The sequence below is a fragment of the Amblyomma americanum genome, chromosome 10, assembly GCF_052857255.1.
Source record: "Amblyomma americanum isolate KBUSLIRL-KWMA chromosome 10, ASM5285725v1, whole genome shotgun sequence".
Classification (NCBI taxonomy): domain Eukaryota; kingdom Metazoa; phylum Arthropoda; class Arachnida; order Ixodida; family Ixodidae; genus Amblyomma; species Amblyomma americanum.
Window position 1 is genome coordinate 66,555,455 of NC_135506.1, and position 24,337 is coordinate 66,579,791.

At 43.4% G+C, this 24,337-nt stretch overlaps 1 protein-coding gene across 1 annotated transcript in view; it reads left to right on the forward strand.

Moving 5' to 3' along the window:
• LOC144108755 (tRNA dimethylallyltransferase) overlaps nt 1-17,540 on the forward strand; it is a 17,682-nt gene extending 142 nt beyond the window's left edge. The window contains exons 2-13 of the mRNA XM_077641923.1: nt 1-128; nt 258-395; nt 909-1,007; nt 1,108-1,358; nt 4,235-4,377; nt 5,703-5,814; nt 6,332-6,450; nt 9,595-9,672; nt 9,940-10,049; nt 12,161-12,275; nt 13,184-13,259; nt 16,556-17,540. Coding sequence (XP_077498049.1) covers nt 1-128; nt 258-395; nt 909-1,007; nt 1,108-1,358; nt 4,235-4,377; nt 5,703-5,814; nt 6,332-6,450; nt 9,595-9,672; nt 9,940-10,049; nt 12,161-12,275; nt 13,184-13,259; nt 16,556-16,601 — 1,415 coding nt within the window. The 3' untranslated portion in view covers nt 16,602-17,540. The remainder of the gene's footprint in view (nt 129-257; nt 396-908; nt 1,008-1,107; nt 1,359-4,234; nt 4,378-5,702; nt 5,815-6,331; nt 6,451-9,594; nt 9,673-9,939; nt 10,050-12,160; nt 12,276-13,183; nt 13,260-16,555) is intronic.
• Nucleotides 17,541-24,337: the final 6,797 nt, after the last annotated feature.

A 24,337-nucleotide genomic window follows, 5' to 3' on the forward strand; every position in this document is an offset into this window, starting at 1 on the left:
CGTTGAAATGCTGCCGAAACCTTCCTCTTGTTGTAATTTTAGGCGCGACTGGGACGGGTAAATCCAAGTTAGCCATAGAAATTGCTTCTAAGTTTAATGGAGAAATAATCAGTGCCGATTCTATGCAGGTAAGGTGTCCAGTCGTTCGTTTTCGCTCACCTTGTTCACTTCACCGCTTGCGTCGTCTCTCGCACCCACGTAGTTTCAGTTTTTTGGTTTGTTGGTAACAATTGTTCCAATTTTGTTGGCATCTCAAGGTGTACAAGTCACTAGACATCATCACAAATAAGGTGACGCCCGCTGAAAGAGACGCTGCCCCGCACCACCTCCTCGACTTTTTGGATCCCCTGTTGAATTTCACCGTAGCCGACTTCCAAAGCAGGGCACTTTGTATTGTGAGTCTGTCTGCTTCGCTGTCTTTTTTTTTTTTGCTCTTTTAGTTCACGTCTCCTTCGTAGCCTAGGCAGCTGACCCCTTTATAGCAGAAAATTAAAATTTCCTAACTTTTGTTTTATTTTCGCTATTTAGTTAAATTTGGCGCGTATACGCTAGCTCCATTCACCGTGACATTAGCGCGAATGACAGCGTACAACGGCTTACAAGTTTAAATGAGTAGTGTAAACACAGTATTTACACGTTATTCTGGTACTCGAAAAATTTTGCAAAACATGAGTTGCGCCTTTAACTATAAGCCGGTAGTTTGTGCATGGTGCGCGGTTAATTACAAACAAGCTTCTAAAAACGTAGACCTTGATAGTGTGTGAACCATTGAGGTTCCGTGTGATGAACCGAGAACGTTGTGGTAGAGCGAACTCTAGTTATTGTAAAGTTTATTTTAACCTCTTTGGTGTGAACATGCACTATTTGTCTGGAGTGACATAGTGTCCACTGCCCTTTTCCCCTCTTAGATTAACAATTTGCTCAACAGACAGAAGCTGCCTATAATTGTTGGTGGCACAAACTACTACATCGAGTCCCTCCTGTGGAAGATCCTTGTGCGGCCCGAGGTATGTTCCACTAACTTGTTTTGTATTCTTAAGTGCAAGCTTACTTAAGCTTATATGTTTACTCATACTGTGACTTCTCTGCCTTCTATCACCCTCACAGAACCAGTCTGACGACCAGCTTGCATACAACAGCAATCGAGTCTTACTAAAAGAAGTCATCAACTCATTCCTGAAAAATAGAAGTGACAGTGATAGTGAGGCCGAGGCAGCTGCAACTGCATTACTCTCCGAAGTCTCTGACAATGCCAGCCTGGGAGACATATCGACAGAGCACTTGTACAAGTGCCTGGAGACAGTAGATCCTGAACGTGCCCTAAGGCTCCACCCAAAGGACCGTCGAAAGATAGAACGGTAACTTCACTTGTTTTGGACCTGTTTGATTCATGCTGGAACTGCTAGAAAAGTACAGCATTTTTTTTATTCTAATCAATGAAATGGTCTGATTTCTGTACTGTTATGGTTTCGCTATTGACAGCAAAAGTGAAGCTTATCATCAGTACTACCTCATTGACATTTCTGATATCTTTAAGCATCTGTGATGTGATCACTCATTACCTTTATTTTCATTTGCTATCAGCTACAAAAAGGCTTGATAATAAATCAAGGACAACACAGTGGGCTATGGAAAGGAAAATGATAGGGGTAACACTAAGAGACAGGAAGAAAACAGAGTGGATGAGGGAGGAATAAATTTGCTTTAATGATATCCTAGCCGAAATCAAGAAGAAGAAACGGGCATGGGTAGAGCATATAATGCAAAGGGTATATAACCAGTCGTCCCTTAGGGCAGCAGAGCAGTTTTTAAAACTGCCAGCATAGCAGACAGCAGGAGTTAGCCAAGTTGAGATTGAGAACTTAGTGAAGGTAAAGTGTCCGCAGTTGGCGAAGGACGGGGTTATTTGGAGATAATGGAGCGGCATTTGTCCTGTCAGCAGATGTAGTTAGGTTGCTGATGATGGTTTCGTTTATTTCCACACTACATAACTTTTAAAATCAGTTCAATTATAAAAACACGAAAATTAGCTGAATATTTGCTGTATAGTGTTGCAAGTGGCTAAGATCTTTGCTGGCAGTTTAGTTAAGCAGCGGAGTCAGTTTAGAGGAGTGTGTCTTGCTACAGTATTTCTTTCCTCTAACCTACTTGACGATGCACACTTTTCTCCTCACTGTTCTTGTTCTCACACCTTTAAGATGGCAGTGATCTCCTGTTCGGCTTGCACACTGCTCCACACGAACGCTGTAACCCTGAAGATAACCGCGTTTATTTCATCTTGGATGATGGGACACTCGCCTGCTAATCGTCTTGCTTATGATTTCTTGAAGGATAGCTTTATCAAGAACCTTGCCTAGTATCCTGACGTGTCTTACTCATGTTGAAAGAAGGGGGGGGAGGCAGGCAAGAATACATGCAATCTGTACGTGGCTGACAAGTTGTCAGGCTTTAGGCTGAAATGGCTTCGACTTGGATGTCCAGCCCAGCCTCCCTGCTTCCTCGTCTTGCGATGTATTGTAGCTAATTGCCACAAACCTATTGCTGGTTTTTCTTTTCAACAGTCTCTTAAAATGTTGTGTGTTGGTGTGTCTTGCAAAAGTTGTTTTTAATTTGTGCTTTTTTGTAATGAGGGTATTAAGCAACAGATGAATTGAATGCATCTTTTAGTAGTAGTAGTAGTAGTAATAGTAGAAACACTTTATTTCAGAACTTAGATCAAGAGCTTAAAATGTGCTTGGCCTGCCACACAGCAGACCGAGCTGGTCCTTTTCATGAGAAGCCAGCCAGGTATGCCAGGGGAGGGCTGGGAATGGCGGAGGACGGTAGAAGAAGGACTGAAGAGCGACAGAACAGTAGAAGAAACGGTTTACGAGAACGCTATTGAGTTCGGGGCAGTTCGGACAGGAGGGATCAGAGTGGAAGCGGCATAAATAGAACATTGTGGGTGAAATGAACGTCTGTCTTAGTTCTGCAAAGGGTATGGGCCTGGGAAGTAGAGAGATGGGAATGTGTGTGCGGCAAGGAGAGTGGCGAACTCCTGCCTGAATTGGAGGTAATGCTAGGAGGTGGCTTTTTTGATCGGGGGCCCCTCATCACACAATGATGGGCTGGGCTAGTGGATCACTGGAGCCCAGTCAAGAGTCTCGTGGGTGAGCTGATTGCACGCTCATTTCCAGCAATCACCGAATGCCACCTGAGTGGTACTGTATGAGGTCTCAGATCCAGAAGTTTCATGTCTAGGTCAGAGTGTGTGTCCGGGGGTATGGTGATCTTTTGAAACGCGTGGAAAGCCGCTTGATAGTCTGTGTGCACAACGTACTGCTCAGTTGAGAGAAGATGGGTGAATTCCCGGAAAGCATGCACAATCGAGAGCATCTGGACGATGCTCTCAACCAACTTGCCCAAAAGCTCGTCTTACTAAAGAGAGAGGGTCATGACATAAAACGGGAGTGTATGTGTGTACGAGCTGAGCTCCAGCAGTGAGAGATCCATGTATTGAAGCATCGATGTATGCTACAGTGTGACTGTGTAGAGACAGGAAATGATGGGCAGCTTTAGGTTGCAGGCATGGGAGGCCAGAGACTTGAAGGGCTATGGGCATAGATAGGATGTGAGCCTGAGAGGGAATCCATCTGCCTTGCAGTGTGGAGGATAGGTGAACAAGTTGAGGATTGCAGTGAAGGTTAAGAAGAGGAGTGTATAGGAAGAAATGAAATGGTATCATAAAAGCATTGTGCAAAAGTTTGGATGGGGAGTTGGAGAGCTGCTTTGTAGAGAGCATGCAGAACAGATTCTGACTTGTCTCTTTGGGTGTGTCTGTAAGAGTGAGATAGGTTACATTGTAGAGGGTTTTGTTGCGTGCGAGGGCTTGGGCAAGGCGACAAGTCTGAGCCTTGTGGAGGCCAATGTGCCATCTTACCACACGGCAGACAAGATGTGTGACCGTAGGGCAGGTGGAGAAGCCTTAGGGAAGAGCCTGTAGATTTTTGTGCGCATGGAGTAGCATGCCTAAAACGTGACAAAATAAGACTGCGGGTTTGGGTGTGTAATTTGAGAGCAGCTGACATTAGATGGTGGATCAGATTAACATCTCTGTTGCAAGGCTGAAGCCAGCCTTGAAAGTAAAATTTGGAATAATGTTCAGACCCTGCTGAAGAGCAGTGTTGACCTCCCCCTGGGGTGCACCAGGGCACAGTGTCATCTCTTATTCATTTACTTTTTTTTCTCACTTTAGGAGCCTCCAGGTATTCCAAGTCCATGGAAGGCCACACAGCGAGCTCATTGAGGAGCAGCAGCAACTGGAAGGGGGAAGCTCTCTTGGTGGGCCTCTGCGATACGAGCAGCCATGTGTGCTATGGCTGCAGTGCGACCAGAATGGTTTGTGTGGATATTTTTGCCGTGCATATATAATTAGCTTGTGGGTCAATCCACAGCTAGGAGGCTTTAATTGTGCCACCTAGATATGAAGGTTAGTTATCACAGGTCTGTAAGAAAATGACAAAGGAATGCAAAAAAGGGCCAGACATAAGCCACAGATTGGCAGCTCACTTTCGTAAGTAGCAGGATACCTTATCCATTATGTGATGTTGTGAAATAATGGTTTTAACATTGGCACTGTAGCACTAAGAAATCCTATTGGATAGCGTAAACAGTCATGACTGCTCTATAGAAATATTATTTTGTCATCGGACTTCAAATTTAGAAAATAGATAAATCATCTTTCAATGAGAAAAACCACCTAATCGTCTGCCTTCTCTCATGCTTCTTCCTAGAATGCAGTGTGCTCTCCATCACTGTATAAAGAAAGGCTGACTATATAGATCCTCAAAGGCCCTTATGGTCCACAGTTATCTGTGATTCTCATGGTGGTTTCTCAGCAGTATCTTCTGTGCATAGTGACTGGAGGCATAATTTGTGTTGGTCATGGCCACTCCGGGATTTCTACAGTGGCCACTTTGCGAGTTTCTCATTGTGATCCCGTGGGGGTCTGTCCATGTCAATGAGAATCTGTTTTTGCTACACCTCATGAATTTTTTGTCATCGGGACTGTTAGTTCAGAGTGATTCAATGTTATGAGGCAGACTTCATTTCGTGTGATTACACACACTAATAATATAAATGTGATACAACTCAATGGTCATTGAAGCTGCTGATCTGGCACTGGTATGATTCTGACTTCCAAATGCTGTCTCGAGGAGTCCTCTTGATTGAATTCTGTACCTTTGGCAGAAGGGCTCATGAAAACATTGAGTGCGCAGTGGAATTTTCACCTGTTTATATGATTGACACTGTTTGGCTTGTGTACTGGCTTGTTTTGCTTCACATTACTTTTTGGACTTGGCAAAGCAAGCACTACTTCATTATCTGCGAAAATCAGTTTTTTTGATGTACTTGACCAGTGCAAATGACATACCAAATTTTTTAATAAGGTTTTATGCTCAGGTATAAATTTTTACATCTCTGGGCGCAGTGCATCATGATGGGGAGTCTAGATCTGTCGCCACCACACTCTAAAAATTATAGCATTACCAATTGAATGCATTCTACACTGGAGCGCTAGTTGGTATTGCATATAAAATATAAAAGGCACGCCAACACTAAACTTTACAGTGTGGCCTTTTTAATCGATGAACTCAATGCATTGAACAATTAATGTAGTTCTTGCATCCATGTTTGTGTGATCGTTCTCACCATTAATGCAGTGCTGGACGAGAGACTGGATGCTCGTGTTGACGACATGATGAGTGCTGGCCTCATCCAAGAGATGGAAGAATTTCATGAAAGATACAACAAGCATCGCTTGGACCACAATCTGTAAGTTTGCCTCATTGGTATAGTTCTGCAGACACTTAAGTTTTATGAGACCAAAGAGCAAGAAAAAAAGAAAGAAGCTCGAAAGCAGTGCTCTATAAACAAGCAGGAAATATTCAGGAGCTTAGCGATTTCACAAGGTATTGATTTTTTCATTCTTGGTTTCATTTAGATACTTGGTGTGTAGCTTTGGGCAATGTAGTACTGCCAGTCAAACCCTTTCTTCACTAGCTGAAATGGGTAGCCAGTGCATTTTTGTGTTTAAAAAGTTGCCCACAGCACCATCCTGTCGGTGCACGATGCAGTTGGCCTGAAAGCTGCCATTTAAAATCACACTTACTGAAAATTATGAAGGAAAGAACTGCTTCTCAAGTGGGCTTCATGTTCTAAATTCTACACATTCTATATTGTTAAAGGATTAGTAGCTTTTGCTTCCCAACTGATCCCGTCTTTGTGAGGATATCTCTCTAATCCCATGGTGGTTATTTTTCTCTCTCACACTTCTCCTTGATGCCCCCAGAGAAGCTGATTATACAAAAGGCATCTTCCAGTCGATTGGCTTCAAGGAGTTCCACAAGTACCTTCTCATGAACGCTGAAGAGAAAGCCTCTCCAGAAGGACAGAAAGCATTTGCTGAAGGTAAGCCTCACTGTGGATGTACACAGCATGCCACTGCTTAACTATAGTCAGATACAACTTAAGTTTGTAGTGAAGCTCCTCACATATCCGTGACCGCTGCACAGAAATTCCGCCACGATAAAAAGTAATCTGTTGTTAACACCTTTCTTGTTACCTTAACAATCACTAGAAAAAAAATTATAAGCTCCAGAATTTTGATGCCTGGCTTGTTTAATGAAGTCAGACATTAAAATCTGATTTCGTTTACCATTGTGATCGGCCAGCGGAGTAATATGAATTATACAGGATGCCGTAGACCATGGCCGAGTGTTACCACCTGCTGTTGAATCCTATTATGGTAACTTTAAGCCCTAGGTTGTTGTTTTCAAGGTGTCACAGTTCTTACTCTGAGCTACTTTCGGTAGTAGCGTTCTCCTCCATCTCATAGTGTTTTTTTTTTTTTACCATTCTGAGTACAAGTTTTTTGTTTTGACACTTTTACTCTCACCTCCTGTTCTTATTTTTTTCCTGAGAGGAAGTCAGGGAAGTGTTCAGGAGTGCATTTTGTTTTTTTGCTTACAGCTGCAAATGTACTATTCTGATTTTAAGTCCACATGAAAAAACAGTATGTGAAAGCATTACAGATTATTTTTATTGCATCAAAATGAAGTGTGGAAATTCTAATGCACACCTTTGTTTTAAGCTTCCAGAATGCTACAAATTGGGCATTAAGAGAAATACCAGCTGTCGAAATCCATAACTAAATCAAAAAATATTCACTGTGTAGCCAGACTGTTCATGCATTTCAGTATAGCCGTTCTCACAGGCCTACTGCTACATTATATGAGGACCACGTCTTTTCTGAAATGCTCAGTGAGTTTGCTTTAATGACATTGAGTACGTTGAAAATACTGCACTAGGATGTTAGTTGGCCACTCAAGAGAATAACTATTGTTGCTGTGGAGTTAAATTCTAGAAAGCGGCATTATTACCGAGTGGAAAATTCCTTGGCAGATGCTGGCAGCTTAGTTGCTATTGTACCTGCAAGATATTTGTTGACCTTAAAGTGCATAGGACCTGCTGCTTGCTGGGAACCTCAACTTAAACCTCCCTAAGAGTGTTGCAAAATCACTGTGCATAGCTTTGAAAGCAATGGAAATAAGTTTAGATAGCATAAAATTGGCTTTCGCTAAAGGGCGGTGAGGCAAAAGATCCAGTGAAAAGCGTTTACAAGTATAAAGATATCTGCGGTAATTGTCAGCTTATGTGAGCCCGCACTGAGTTGTTATTCTTGGCTGCCGCTCCTTGCATACAAGTACAGCAACAAAATATGTGCCGGAATTTAACTTTCATTCAGCTGTTGCACAGCCACACATAATGCTGGCAGCAAGATCATGGTATTGTGGTCATGGAGAAACCTCGATGTTTTCCATTTCCCACTCATAGCTATTGCTTAAAATTCGTTGGTGAAAATAGGCATGTGTTGTGCACAAAGCTGGAGAAGCCCTGATGATGACTGATTTCCTAGTAAAATCTTAAAGCTTGGACCTTTCATGACAATGTTGGCATATATTTAACATAAGAGGCGCTTTCATTGCTGACAATAAAGGTGGAATATTTTCTTCCACCTTGACGTCGGTGATGATGTCCAGTTTCACGGAATTGCTTCTCTTTTAACTTTCCATGGTTAGTTTTTTTTCATCTTCTTTGTACCGTAAAGGTGCACTACTGGTTGTGATACAATAGTTAGCCTAATATTTGGGCAAGCGATCCTTCATTCCGTGTTTCATTCAACAAAGCGGTCAAATTTCGATGGAGGCGAAATTCTAGAGGCCCGTGTACTGTGCAATGTCAGTGCACGTTGAAGAACCCCAGGTGGCCGAAATTTCCGGAGCCCTTCACACCGGTGTCCCTCATAGCCTGAGTCGCTTTGGGACGTTAAACCCCCATAAACCATAAACCAAAAAAAAATTTCCGCTGATGTCACCTCACTGCTCGCATGAAAACACCCAGTGGTGGCAATAAATCTTAAATTTTTCAGTTTTTGATAGCTTATAAGATAGCCTGTTTGTCATCAGAAACATTTTGTTTGTGATATTAGGCAAACTTCAGCTTGTCCTAAATGTCCGTTTACAGTTGAGGCAGCCTTATTAAGCATTGTTCATTGTGGGAGAACTGCCGCTAGCAAACGCCAAAAACTACCGCCAACAGAACCAAAGCGGTGATGCAAGGACAGGAACTCCTGTGTTGTCTAGAAGTAAAGATGAATGTAACCAGTAGCCAGATGTAGTTACTCTGCACCTGGTATTCTCAGGTATTCTCAATATCTTTTATCCTCGTGGAACTTCAAATGCTTTCAAAAGGTGCTAGGGAACCCCGTGTGTCTTGGCTTTCGTTTCTTTCTGCCTAGCCTGCATGCAAGGAAGAGCATATGGGTACGTGACCCCTGAAAAAAATGCCGAAATTCATTAAATAATGACTGGCTCTGTGGCGAAACAGCCTTTTGTGACCATACAGTACGGTCAGCCCCAAAGTAAAAGGAAAAGTTCAAGATCGAGGTATGCATGGATTTAAGTACTTGGGGAATGCGAGAAGCAATCTACGGAATGCAAGTTCTCTTTAGAACCCAGTATGAGAGCCCATGGTCTACAGGGTCAGTTGGTTGAATGCCAGTTACAGGCTGCCTGTCACACTGGGCTGAGCCTTGACGCCAATGTCAAAAGTTCGCTCATGGCAGGATGTGCCAAAAAATATATTCTCAACTGGTTTGAAAGCAGGGGATGCATATCTCAATTCAAGGGCATGTGCTTTAGCAAAATGAAGTTCAGGTTTTTTTTTTTTTTTTTGCTTGGCTAAACTTTTCTACAAACACTTGACGCTTGTTTTACATAGTAATGTATACTGAGTTGCAGGAGAAGCATACTGCAGTGACGTTTGCTCTATTACAGGGTATCACAATCGACGTGTGTTGAACTCGAGGACTTGGGACCTCCACCTTTTGCATGCTGCTCTCTTGCAACACTTATTTAATTTTTAGCAGCATATTGCTAATATCAAGTCGTTTACTTAGATATAGAGAAGTTCATTTGATGCCATTGGTATGAAAAGCGGTCATGACTTTTTTCAGGTTGTTGACTCGCCTTTCATTTTTACTTGTCATTTTAGGGCTGTGGCTCATGAAGCAAGTGACAAAACGATATTCCAGAAGACAGAAGAAGTGGATCGTGCAGCGCTTCTTGAGGAGTGAGTGCTGTGTCCTTCACTTTATTTTTGCTCATTCAAGGTTTGGGACTCGAGCTGTTATCAAATAAATAACTCAAGCCCTGTCATTTGTACTGTTCGCTTTGCTCATTTTGAAAAGGAGGCAGTGAACCAGTGACAAGTCTTGCCTTTGCAGCATTTTTTTGTGGACTGGATCGTTTTTATGTTTTCCGCAACATGCTTTGCCTGTACTTTTTTCATTTTATGGGCGATTTCTCAGCATATGTTGTAAAATATTTCTAATTCCAGCCCCAGACAGACAAGTGCCAGCAGTTTACAGCTTGGACGCAACGGATGTGTCGCGCTGGGATGAATCTGCAAGAGACAAGGCCTTCGAGATTGTCAGTGACTTTGTGGAGGCAAGTGACGTTTCCACTGCTTGTCAAGGCACAGGGCGAGAACGTGCATGCAGGACAGAAAACTTGCCGTTGGAAGGATCATGAGCAAATGGCCGGAATGGCGTCACGCAAATGGGCTCTGGAGGAAGTAGGCGCATACACTTGTAACCCCGGGTAACACTGATTGAGAAAAGATTCTGATGTTATGCTTTGCTGTGGGAGCAACTGTGAAAAAGAGCACTGGGCATACTCGTAGTGTCGGCGTATGCCTAATAACACCACGGTCTCTTAAAGGTGCACTAAAGAGGAATCTGAACTCGTCTTTTTACCGCGGTAACTCTGTATACACGTTCCGGGCATTCTTAGAAACATAGAATTATTGTCCTGTGCGTCCGATTGCCTTAATTAAATCGGATTAAACGTCCCGGCCTTTTTTTGAACTCAGCGCAGTAGGCAGGAGAAGTCAACCAACGCACCAGCCAGTCCCGTGGCGGCTTGCCGCTCTGCCATCGGCGGAGTGATACGTATATCAAAGAGTCCACTTGTATTTTTATTTCCGTGGGCCTAATTTGCGGTTATATTGTCTGTGACTGAAACTGTTTATTCACAGAATCCTAAAAAACTAAATAAAAGCAAAAGCAAAGCTGCCACTAGACTGGCTGAAAAGCACTCCACGCGTTGGTTGACTCCGCCTACCCACCGCGTTGAGTTAAAGAAACAGGCAGGAGCCGGGACGTTTAATCCGATTTAATTAGGGCAATCGGCCGCACAGGACAGTAAATATGTTTCTAGGAATTCCCAGAACGTGTAGATAGAGTTCCCCCGGTAAAAAGACGAGTTCAGATGCCTCTTTAGTGCACCTTTAATAGGTTTTTTTAACATGATCACAAAGCTTATGTTTATGTGTGAGGACAGAAACCAGCCAATGTGAGAAGCATTGCTGTTTAAAAGAGGATGGCAAATCGCCCACCTGCCAGCTGGGGCTCTCATGGTAGAGCCTTCCACATGGAGAGTGTTTGGTACCCACAGACCAAACACATGATCTGCTTTTGGACAGTGCTCACCAATGTGTGTGAAACACAGCATGGTGGTGCATCTTAATCAGCATTCATACAAGCGCTTCTCGCATTTAGTTTTATGGCCTTGGCATGATCAACCCAGAGGTGGTAACCTGCAGGTGTCATCTTTGCAGACATGTAGAACATGCCGATAGGCTCAAGCCTGCGGCTTCTGGGGCTCGAGTTGAATCGGCAAGGACCGAAGTAGACATGTCTAAAATGGCAACACCTGCAGAGTGTCGCTCCTGGTGGGATATGAAGCTCTCGAGAGATGCTTCATGACCAGTAGATAACTACCAAAGGACCTCAGTGGTAACTCTTCTGAAGAGGGTTGCATGTTGGCAGTTTACAAAAGCAGGCAAAAAAATGTTTTTCAGGCCCCCCCCCCCCCCCCCTCTCTCTCTCTGCTGTCCCTTCCTGCCTGTGGGTGCAGTGCGCTGTGGTGCTGTACACAGTGTGCTGGGGACAGGGTTAATTGGTGGGATATGGGAGAGGCCTTCATTCTGCAGTGGGTGCAGTTAGGCTGGTGATGATGTGCTCGGGGGGCATTGTTTCAAATTGCAAGCAACGCTGCTTTCAACGTTGTGACTGACCTCTCGGAGCCAGTAATAATTTATTAGTGTATTGAAAAGGGCACACATTCACGAAAGCTAACACCCTCTTTTCAGGTCAGGTATTAGTAGGCTTCCTTGTTGTCTGTTTCTGGTAACTACACACTCTAAGATGAATTTGCGCAAGAAATTCTGATGTCAAACATTGTAAGACAGGAAATTCTATGGCAGGATAGCATCAGCAGATAGTTGATTATGCATACTGATGGGTTAAAGCCCTACCACTGAAACACTGCATGACGGTTAATGAGACACAACAGGTGTGCATCTGTGTCCCAATAACCATCGTGTGATTTCTCAGTGGCAACGCATTAAATCTTCAGTATGTATGGATCAGCTCTCATACATGCTGTATTATACTATAATCTACATCATCAAGAAGATGCTGTGAGGCTTATGAGCTGCGCCATGAAGAAAGCTTGCCTGGTTAAATCTTCCCATGTTTGGTGGATCCACCTTACAGGGTAGGGTGCCCAGCCATGAGCCGATCCCTCTGCTTGACAGCAACAACAACAGGCAACGTTTGTTCACCTGCGACATCTGCGACGTCTCTGTCATCGGCAGCATCACCTGGGAGGGTGCGTTTTGACTTGCTGGATTTTCCTGAGCAAGCAGAGGACTTTCAGTGTGCAGGGATGATGGAATACTATGATTTTTTATTCTCTTTTAATACTTATAAAAGAATGAATTTTTACTTATCGAAGCAACACAGTGGGCTGACAGAGGCATCATAATGGGGAGCTCCAGATTAATTTCAGTTGTCTGGGGTTCAGTAAAATGCGATTAACTCTCGATATGCTTGCATATGTAGGCAGCTAAATATGACTTGACACACCCAACTTTCAGGCCCACAAAGTAATAATGCCACAAGTGTGGGTTGGCTTGTCGTTGATGTGAAGCATAGCCTGCATTCTCACTACTCGTAGTGCCCCAAAAACAAGATGTGCAGTGCTCTTGCAACGTCAGTTAAGTTGGCCATAATTGCAGCTGATTATGAAAAAATTCAGCATCGTCATTTGCACTCGTATGTTCAGGAAACTGTTGTAGTTTGTAGAACACACATATTGATTGGAATCACACAGAGCTTGGTGCGTTACATTTTAGTTTATGGTTTGGGAAACAGTTGCCATATATGCGTTTAGATATGTTAGTTACTTGCAGTGTGAATTACCTAATAAAATGAGGCTTGCACAAAGGTACACACCATAGTAGGATTCTTGGTCTGGTGATGTCGGTACCCTCATCAGCTGTCTCCATCATCTCATGAATGATGGGATTAATGGCAGTAGTGCTATGTAATAATATATTTTTTCTTTTATGGCAGTGCTTATTATGAGCTTTCTTCTGTGATACACTTTTCTAAATCATTGTATCAAAGTTTTTCAGAAAGTGAGCAATATGTGGAGCTGACTTCTTTGTATCACCTTTTCTTAAAGCAGCTTTTCAGAAAGTGTCCATTATGCACTGACATTACTTATTTTTTCAGCTCACCGGAAATCAAAGAAGCATCTTGCATTAGCAAAGCAGAAGAGAGAGACAGGAGAGTGCATTGACGTGGACAGGTAATACGGGCAGCAGAAGACTTTGAAAGAAGTCTTAACTTTATGTTTCCTTTATATATATGCACAGGGAGATAGGCATTGCCACTAGCCACAACTTTGGGTACAGCAAAAACCCTGTGACAGCGGTGTGTTTCGTGATCACTTGTGTAGGTTAGCTTACATGAGCTACCTATTTGCTGTGGCCGTAGCAGTAAAAACAATGTATGAGGGCTTTCATCTGTCAAATAGGATGAGATTATTATCAAGTGCACTATAAACTGCACTCGGGAAACCCATTCTAGAGAATAGTGAATCATACATTCTAAGATTTTTTCTTATTGAAGTTGCTGCTGCTTTCAGGTTTCCCATACATATTTTATATGCAACTTCACATCCAGAAAAGAAAAAAAAGACTATGTGAAGACTGTTGTGAGCAGTAAATCATGTTGTAATGCGAAAAATTTGAAGATTGATTTTTCAAGGGTTTCATAAAGAATGCGCAACATTCCACACCAGATTGCTCCTGGGGAATGTTTATTCACATCCCCTTACTTATTCTTATGTTCTTGAAAGGTGTTGATAATTTAAATAACCTGAAATTTTTATACATACTAAAAACATTGTGTGCTTCATAACCAAAACAGGCACTTTCTTTAACCTTGCGCTTGTCCACGTCAACTACTGTTGGTAATGCACCGTAGAACCCGATGTAGCGTTAACATAGCTTTCATATCTCAGAGAACTGTGCTATAGTTGCGAGGACAAGCGTGACAGTTAAGAGAACTGCTAATGGACTCCAAAAGCTGGATTCTTCTGAGCTAGAAGCTGCACAGACAAGAATCTCTGCCTGTCACCTCTCAGGTGACAGTACCCCAATTTAACACGCCTACTGATAAGTAAACTTCAATTAAGACAAACTCTGTCAAGACGAATTCTGGGATAAGAATGCTGGGCCATTTGGTTCATTTTCCATAGGACTGCATGTAAAAAAAATCCACCTAAGACGAACTGTTTTGCATGTGCTTCGGTCAAGACGAACTTTCGCAGTGACCCTGTGCAACGCTACTCACGTGGTGTCTGTGTGAATCTGTCGAGTAAAGAAAAACAATATGAAACGCTTCCACACAAGAAAGCGCATCCCCACAAGATACCTTTGCACCAATGTCAGGGAAAGCCATCTTGCGGGTGCATGCTTTCTCGAGGAGAAGCTTTCGTGCCAGTGCGGAAAAGGCAGGGCACTCTGGCATCTGCCTGCACTCGGCGCAGAGATCTGACATGGCCATATCTCATTGTTGCGCACGTATCACACACAGCCCATTGCCTTCGGCAGAGGAAAAAGCATGTAGGCGCGGAGTGCACCCACTCTTCGGCTTGGGGCTTACAGTTTTGGCGCAGAATTTTCAACTGACGTGGCACCGCAACATGCGCCAGCGTAGTGCAGAGATGGCCAGAGACCGGTGTCGCATGCACATTGCCTGCGGCGAGCGGAAAGGCGTATGGTACATCCACTCATATAGTTGACAGCTATGTCGTGGACAGTGCCAGAGAGACTCACACAGCTACCAAACTGGGCACCTTTAATGTGCTTCGAGCTGGAGGGAAAGCGAAAATCAGAAAGAAAAATACATCAGTAACTGCAAAAGAGCAAATAAAAGGCGGTGCAAAACAGAGTGGACCAATGCCTTTTTCAAATAGGATAATGTGAGCTTGTTTCGTGCTCTTAACCTTCAGCTCACTTCGTGCATAGTGCAATAAATGCTGTATTTGCTGTTACTCTCTTGCTGAAGGCCATTTTATTCTATGCTTTCATGTAACATATACATGGATATATCCAGCATGCTCGCCTATCTTGATTTGGGGCACTTCAGTTAAGACGAAAACACTTTTATGGTCTCTTCAAGTTCATCTTAAAGAGAATCTACTGTACTGTTCCTTTCTTCAAAAGTAACGGAGGTAAACAGCAACTTCTATTAGTTTTGAGTGGCTGTAGCAGTAGCACGCACTAGTAGTCGGGAGTCTTTGATTAAGGAAGTGAGTGGACAAATGGTAACAGTTAATTACACAGCAGGGATAGCTTCTTGTAATGTTTTTCCATGTGCTGTGGCTTCTACTAAGTGTGTGAACGCCAGGAAAAGAGAAATGATTTGAGGGTTAGTCCTACTCTCAGCTGCAACATTGGCCATCGGTGTTCTCTTTTTCTCTGTAAGTAGTTTGTTGAAATATGGGCAGGAAGACCTGGTTAAATTTGAATCTATTCTTCACGTATGGGTTTGAGCTGCACTGTTAAAAAAATACTAATTAGGCTTCTTATTGAGCTTGAGGAATTGTAAGTCCAGCATTTTTGAGAAGCGTCCATCAAGGTGGAGCACAATTTGCAAAGCCGTGCGAATGTGCCAATACAGATATCAGATGTAGCCATTGTTTTGATATTTGCTTCATGTAGGAGTAATTTCCCCAAAACAGTTTGAAACACTGGCCCAGTTCAAATTTAATTTAGCCTTGCCTTGCAGTTAGCTTCTTAGCTCAGTTTGCAAAGCAGCAGCCAATCCTAGACAAGTTTCCTGAACCAGGGTGCGTTGTTCCTTTGCGGTATAATTTGAAAGGGCCTTGCATTGCTCTACTTTCTAGCTGCATGGCTGCATTCGGACAGACGTTAATTGCAATATTTCCATTGTCTGGGACCAGCCTTTGTTTTTCTTAGAAGTGTAGACACTGAGTATTAAGGCTACAAAAGACTTTCCAAAGACTTTCTGCATATACAAGGAGGCATACAGGCAATTGCAAACAGCAAACAATGCACACAAGGTATTCTATTTTGATTTTAGAGTATGCAGAACCAAGCTTGGTTGACTTTCAGAACCTTTTGTGAACGGCATCAACATGATGCACACCTCTTCCAGCCAGCACATTTGTGACTGGTGACAGTGTGGACGAAAGCTGCTGACAGTGTGGACGAAAGGTGGCAATTCTGTGTTTGCCAAGCTGGGGCATGTTTCCAGGATTCCAACTTTTAGAAGCAGAAACCAAAGCTATTGGATAGAAGTTGCGTAATGTTAAAACACTCAAGGCACATCGGTCAATGGTACATGTCCCGGTGCTACCGACACTATGCACAGTGTTTGCGGAGAAAAAAATGCAGCCTGTAATTTTGATGCTCCTTTTTTAATGTTAACATGCATGCCAGCATACTTTCTGCTCTTCAGTATAAATGACCCGATGCTTTTTGCATCACACTACACTTGCGTTGTCAGCAGTGTGGTTTGTAAAAAATGACGCAAGTAATGACAGCTGTAATCATTTTTTTCTTTTTTTTCTAGGAACTGTGCAACGGAGCCTGCCATGGTACAAGACACCGCTGGATAGTTTATGCTTGATTCACAGATGGATTAAGGTTCCTAATGCTGTACATTGTTATCATTGTTGTTGAGCCTTTAAAGGACCGTAGACTTTAATTTTAATCGTGTTCTTTCAAATGATGCGTTAGGCATTAGAATGCATGATTCACCACATCGTATTCGCCTATGACTGCTAGATAATTTATTATTGAATTTGTTCTTGATGCCGTTTTGGTTTCATTAACAGAAGAGTTTTGGGAGTGTTTAGGTCACGCGAGGCATGAAAAAACTGCAATATAACTGCTGTTGCATTGCTCGTTGCCATTCTAGCTCTTGAAGCAGACTGACCTTAGCATTATAGTGAATCAAAACTACCTATCAGCAGTTATATTGCAATTTGTTTCATGCTTCACGGGACCTAAACACTTGCAACGCATCACAGCCATCGTTCAGTTGGTGAAACTTTAGCAGCATCAGGAAATTCAATTACTATAAATTATTTACTAGTTGTAGGCAAATACCAGGTGATGAACCATGTACTCTAATGTCTAATGCATCATTTGAGAGAAGAAAACATACAACTAAAGTTAGGCGACTATCGTCCTTGAATGGCCGGCATTAGTAATTGGTTGCTAGGAACAGCAAGCGCCTCAAGCTCCAACGCGAGTCTTTCTCAGCGGATTTTGCAGCATTTTACTGGAATCAAAGATCTAAGCAAATCATTACCTTTCTCACAGTATGAGTTTGCTGTACTGTAATGACAAAGCCCTGGTGTAACTGATATCTCAAAAGGCAAAGCACTACCAAGCTTTGCATGAAGACACCATTCTTGTTTTCTTCCAATGGAACCAGAATTGGGAATCATTTTCCTGAGCAAGGTCTACATTTTTCCATTGGCTGCTGTACAAGACAAAAACAATTATATGTTTTTGTTTTCGGAGTAAAAAACATTGACTTGTTTCCAACATTTTGTGGTCCTGTGGCTTAGAATTGGCCTTTTGGTCAGTACGCATTGGTACGAGCATTTTGGCATGCTTAGCTTAACTGCTTGGCACTCAGCATCTTGGCAGTTGGATTGCCGGGGTGAGTGGCGCACTGTCCTTGTGGTAAAGATGTTTTGATTTTTGACTGTAGTTGAAGCTGGTGAACCTTGGTGTCCAACTGCTGTTGTTCTGAACTGAAATCAAAACTGGGAAACTTTTGATCGTTTCACCTCAAAGCCTGTAAGTTGATTAGGTAAGCTTTCTTGAGCATTGCCAAAAAACTTAGACTTAATGCTCATGCATTCATTCAACCGCCGTCAGAAAGCATCGCATTTATTGCACCTAGAGTGTTTCTTGCAACTCTCCTCAGCCTGTGCTCTGCATCGCAATCATAGGCCTTCTCACTACACAGTTCACCTGTGCCAAATGCCTCTATACATCACTCCTTGCGTGGCTCTCTGATACCCTATCATTTCCAGTACTCAATTGACATGTTACCATATTCATTCACATAAGACCCAGTCGTATAGAGCGCCGTGGCTCAAAAGAGTTTGAAAAATATTTCAAAGAAGGAGATGCACATTACAGCGCGCATCACCCTTGATCTGGTCACTGCTAGCTATAACACTGCTGTGTACCATTAGGTCAGGGGTACTCAAATTTGGTCCTATGGGACCGTTGCATTTCTTGGAGAGGAGTGCTTTTTGAGTTGCCTTAGGACCTAAATCTTTGCGTGTCTCAGCCCCCTACTTTCCTTTACCCACTGTATTCTCGGACTAATCGTTCTGTAACTACTCTCAGCAGCCATTTACTACATGGCCATTTACTACAGGCAGGAAGGGATGGAAGCCAAAGCACAGAGGTTTCCCATCAGTACCTTTTGTAAGCCAGTGGTGTTCCCCCGTGGCTAAAAAGATTGGGAACCCCTGCATCAGTTCAACACCTTCATGGCTCATGAGTAGCTTCAAGGAGGTCGGAATATCAAAGGTATTGACAGCACTAGGGACAACTTTATTGGTGAGGGCACTGAAAACAGTGTTGGCTCTTTATGAAGTGACTCAAGTAACGGTCACAGCTGAAGCGATGAGGAATAGTGAATGTTTTCCTAGTGTGTTGTCATGGGTTACAACACTCCGAGTGGCAGTCGCAGCGTAGTAGTACTTAGTATCAAAGGGTGGCTGCTTCACATTCCCAAAACGAAGTTTGCCACTTACACAAGCCAATCCAGTACTTCTTTGCCAGGGTTGTTTATTGTACCAGCTTTGCCCACCAATAAAACTGTGCATACCTGTGCTAGCAAAGCACCTCCTTTAATGCTCTACTTGGCAACGCTGTTCGTGTGTGCTACACTCTCAAAGCATTCCATAAGCAGGCACCCTTTATTATTTCCTGATTCAATGTTGCAACAAATGGCAAAGCACTCGGAAGCGCAGAACTCTGCACACCTCTTCTGAACAAAACATGCACGGAGTCGGATTTTTCTTTCCAACAGCTTTTTCTCATCGTGCCCCCAGTGCCATATCCCCACTGCACTGACTAAAATCTTTTACACTATTACTACACATACTCGTGCCTCTGTAGTCCTAGTCTGTCTCAATGTCTTGGACTAAGTCGGATTGACTAGATAAGCTGAAGTGATGGAGCAATTGCCAAAAATACGCTGGTTCCCTGCAACCACGTGAACACCAACAATGTGAACCAACGGCAAAATAAACACTGGCTGAGTGTGTTGCCTGCATCTCCTTTCGAGTTTCGTGACCCTGCAGTGATGACATTTGTGAAGAGACATGTGCAAGACTAAGCAACAAAAGCAAAATAAAATATTTTGCAATAGAGAGCTCCGAGAGACAGATAGTTGGAATTCTTCAACAAACCACAATAAAGGCACGCCACTCGTCTAACACCAATTGTGCTGACAGAGGCGCACTATCCCGGTAGTGTTTATCTGATTATCGGTTCATGTTCTCGTAGCCACGTAGCACCACTGGTAGTCTGGTGATTGTTACATCATTTCAGGATTGCTTGGCTATGACTGCACCTGCACACCGTTTCATACGTAGTGTGCAATGCTAGTACACCTCTTCACGCGCTATGTCCATGCACAGAAAGTAGTTTCTCATATGTCCAAAGTACAGATGAGCATCTTTGGCAAAAGTTAAGTGCTGTGACTGACAACATCCTGCACTTTTGTTTGACCTCTTACCACATTTTCTTCGTGCCTCTCACTGACGTCTCAGGAAGAAACAGTGACATGCAATGAAGTGGCATGTCTTGTACGTCTGTTCGCTGAGAGTCCGTCCATGCCCAAAAAATAGTTCACCATCAGTAAAAATCACAATCGGTGGGTTCAAAAACTGAACACCTGATTACCTTGTCCATGATTTGCAATGCCAAGCATGTTATTTTATACTGCCCTATCTTTTTCATCAAAACTCTTGCCAAGGTTTGAATTAGTGCAAGTGGTGTGCGATGGAATGATTCACTTTTGCGTGCACACTACTTGCGTTGCTTCCACAGTGTTGCACGATACACTTGGCGACAGGTTTTCTTCACAGCAGAGAGAAGGCTACAGGGACGGAGCATCTGTAACTAAATTGCTTCGCCAGAAGTTTAGCCACCTGGCACATTGCACAGTTCCTGCACTCCATGGCTGGCATAGCTCTGGCGCCATCTATAGGTGTTTCTTGTACCCACACATGCCTAAGCAATTCGATGCAATAAAAATCTTTTTGCCGTGCCTAACACTGAAAATGTGCAGTTGGGCTAGCAATGTGATAAGTATTACCAATATACTCCGTTTTAAGACTGAACCATTAACTGCAATCGGGGACTATATTTCATGGCGGAGGAAGAGAGAACGAGTTCTGGCTCCATAGCTTTGACTGCATTGCCAAAACAAAGTTATCATGGAGTATAGGTGTGTGTGTGTGTGTGTGAGCACGTGCATGCGTAGTACAGCACGCCTTCAAGCTGCTTTCGAGCACATGGAGAGCTGGCTAGTCAGAGAAATCTAACGAACACAGATATTACGAGTTATTGGCTATATGTATTATATTTACCCAAAATTTTAACACACGCAATTTTTAGTTCATATATAGAACGCGGATGGCCATAAAATAAATACATCAACCTCCCAGCCACAGGCAGTGCTCTAAGGTTCGCACTTTTATGTGGCACACACTAGCAGTGCGGCAGGTTGGTAGTCTGGCGGTCAGCACGCGTTTACGCCTTTCGCACCTGTCGACTGCACCCCAAAAGCAGCTGCGTGGACGGTTGGAGCTTTGCAGCAACCATCCTGTGCTCATGTCAGCCGCCAAGAAGGTAGTAGTTGTAGCTATAGCTACCGTCGACAGCAGAAAGCAGCGAGAGCACGTCCTTGCGAGACACTTTTCCACGCAACAAGGCTGTAATACGGGAAAGCTTCCCTAGCTGGTATATGGCCTCTCACTATTGCGTGCTGGCAGTGTGCTGCGGGGAAGTCAACGTAACTGGCGCTCGGTTTTTTTCAGTATCCGGAATCTCCATGAACCTTTGAAACGGTACTGAAACTTCGGAAAAGGTCTCCCCATTTGGCAGCCCGAGTTGCCATCCCTTTACGGACTAAACTGCACTGCTCTTACATGCGCTTTTAACGAAAATTTATATTACACATTTCGGCTATATTGAACTATTCTACGACCTTTTACCTTCTTGCTATAACCAGGTTCGACCGTACCTCCTCTTTCCTTTAGCCTCCAGACTTTGCTATATGCGATGCCCAGTGTATAATTGAAGTGAAATGTAATGCCCTGAGTATTGCAATGGTTGCGCTGCCTGTTGTCCGCAACGTGGTTGGGTCTGCCGACGCCCGCTCTCCTTGCACTTTTATGCATTTGAGCGTGCAGTGAACGGTAATCACGATTCCGTCTGAGTGCTTGCCTCACGCAAGGTGTGAAATGGGTCAAAAAACAAATCTTATGTGATAGAGTGTTCAAACAGCTGCAGAACCTCCCCAGGAACGCTCTTTTATGAGCCTCCTGGATGTCTAAGAGCAGGAACAATGCAGCGACTGCCATTGTTTCAACAGACAGAGCAGCTAGCATAACACAGCAGTTTGCTCCACTGCTTGCCAAAGAAAGTTCTCCAGGCAGGCTTCCTTCTTACAAACAGTAAGGCTCTTCACAGAAAGCTTGTGCCAGCTTATTGGGCAAAGACTGCGTTTCTGGCACACTGAAAGTGCACTCAGGGGTGCCACAGGGGTCAGTTCTCGGTCCCTTGTTGTTCTTAGTTTATATCAATGACATCTATTTATCTGTTCAATCGCCTGTGAAGATCCGGTTGTTTGCGGACGATTGTGTTATTTATACTAATGTAAATCATCACTCCGACCAAGTAAGACTTAATGACGCGTTGCACTCAATTAGCGTATGGTGTGAAACATGGGGACTGAAGCTAAACACTTTGAAGACGGCAGCTATTACATTTACCAACAAGAAAGAACCCTTAGATTTTGCTTATATTATTAATAATTCTTATATTCATAAAACCCAGCGAGTGAAGTATTTAGGTGTTACACTCACAAGCAATTTAAGTTGGGAACCCCATATAGAAAACGTTTGCAGCAACGCGCTAAAAAAGCTGGCATTTTTGAAACGGAAATTGCGCCGTACTTCAACAACCGTTAAGTTAACAGCATACAAAGCTCTTGTCAGACCAAAATTAGAATATGCGGATTTAATCTGGAGCCCTCATCAAAAATATTTAATCAAGAAAATAGAAAGAGTGCAAAATTTAGCTTTGCGGTTTATATACTCCACATACTCGCGTTTTTCAAGCGTGTCCGTTCTTCGCGACAGGGCGAAATTGAAAAAACTAGTTCATCGCAGAATTGTATCTCGCATCAAATTTTTATATCAGCTGTACCATGGTCACTACAATATAGCGCGTGAATGTTATTTACCCGAGCCCCCCATGCGCTCTGCTCGTACAAACCACAACAAAACAATTAAGCAACCATTAAGTAACCTTAACATCCATCAATATTCTCTTTTTCCCCATGCAATTTCACTATGGAATAAATTACCCGAAGAAGTAGTTAACGCTAATACAATAGAATCGTTCGTTCAGCTTTCAAATAACCTTTTCTTTGACCTCTAAAATTGCCGCAATGAGAGCAGTTTCTTTTGCGTTACGCTTTTTCATTGTTATTTTGTTTACGTATTGCACTGTTGTACGTTCATGTTTATTTCTGTTACGTATAGTGTTACAATGATGTATGTACATGTTTATTGTGTTCTTAATTGCTAATTGGCAATGGTAATTTAAATTGTTGTATGTACCCACTCCTGCTTGGGCCCGAATAGGGCCTGCAGTATTTGTAAATAAATAAATAATAAAAAAAAACTTGTGCGATGATTTTTCGGCCCTCGTTCTCACTCGCTACCAGTATCCAATCCTTCATATAATGTGTGCAGTGGAACCTCATTCATTCAAACTGCAGGAGAGGTCGAAAGCTAGATCAAACAAAGCGAAATTCAAGCTTAAAAGAAGCCTCTTGCGATGCTGGAATTCCGCGCGAGTTGGCACATTGTGCCAGCATGGTTTCAAATTCATACTGTTCTTGAATGTCTTCCGTCGCACGAACTTGAACAGTAGTTCACGGAACTGATCTGTGCCGAGTCTTTCGTCCCGAATACTGGAAGAGGTAGCAGCGAAGTGCATGGGAGGCATGCAGCTTCATGGAGACAATGTGCATGGGAGGAAATGGTGGTGCATTTCAAAGCGAGGTCAGCATACCTGCGGCGAAACGCACCGCAATCCTGGCTTTTTTACTGTAAAACTGTAAACAACTGGTCTTTCGATGACAGGCAAGATGCCTCTCATTATAAGCAAGCCACCGCAGAGTGCATATTGCCGAATACAATGGCGATTTTGGCTCTAGTCGCTAGGCCTAATGACGAAGGCCAACGCCAATGGAGTGGTTACTTTGGGCGTTTCTCGGTTCTTGTTTCGCGATCTTCGCGTTCTCATTCTGGGCCCATCGTACTGCAGACGCAGCGCAGTTCCCGCAGCGGCATGTTCACTCTCCCGTCTAGACTTTGTCCCAATCCGTGCCTTCATCGGCGAAATGCCGAGGGCAGCACAGCCAGGCCGAGCTCGTGAAAGCGGTCGCCGCCCATCGTCTGTGCACATGTTGCGTTGCAAAATTTAGTCATGAGGAGCTTTAGAATGTGTGCACTAAAACTGACCCCTTCCTCCGGCATATTGGCAGTAAGTTTGTGATTGTTTTCGGTGAATTTGATTTTCCGGACTGCCCGATTTTTCGGTCGTTTTCGCAGTCCCTAGAGGGTCCGAAAAATATGTCATCGACTGTACACGTATTGAGACATTGCACACAAGCAATGTGAACAGGGGGCTCTTTCGGCTTTATTGTGAGCACTGGGCAATAGAACTGCAGGTCCAAGACACTGCGTCTCGCAGCAGTAAAACAATTTGTTGCAATAATATTAGTTGCCACTCAAAAGTTGCAACTTACCATGCCGCAATCATGGTAAGCGTGTGCTTTACATTGTGCTGTGGCCACAGACCTTCAGTACTCTATATAAAAGGGGACAGACGTAGGGAACAAATCACACTCGACGAACACTTGCTCAAACATCGGTCATGCTGACGGCAACAAATAGTGTTCTTGTCTAGTTCAGCAGTGTCCCACTACTTTGTCCATCTCTGTACCAGCGGTGAGAATCATCGACTTGTATTCCCCATGTTTGTTCTGCCTTCAAAGCTTTTTTCGTGCACAATC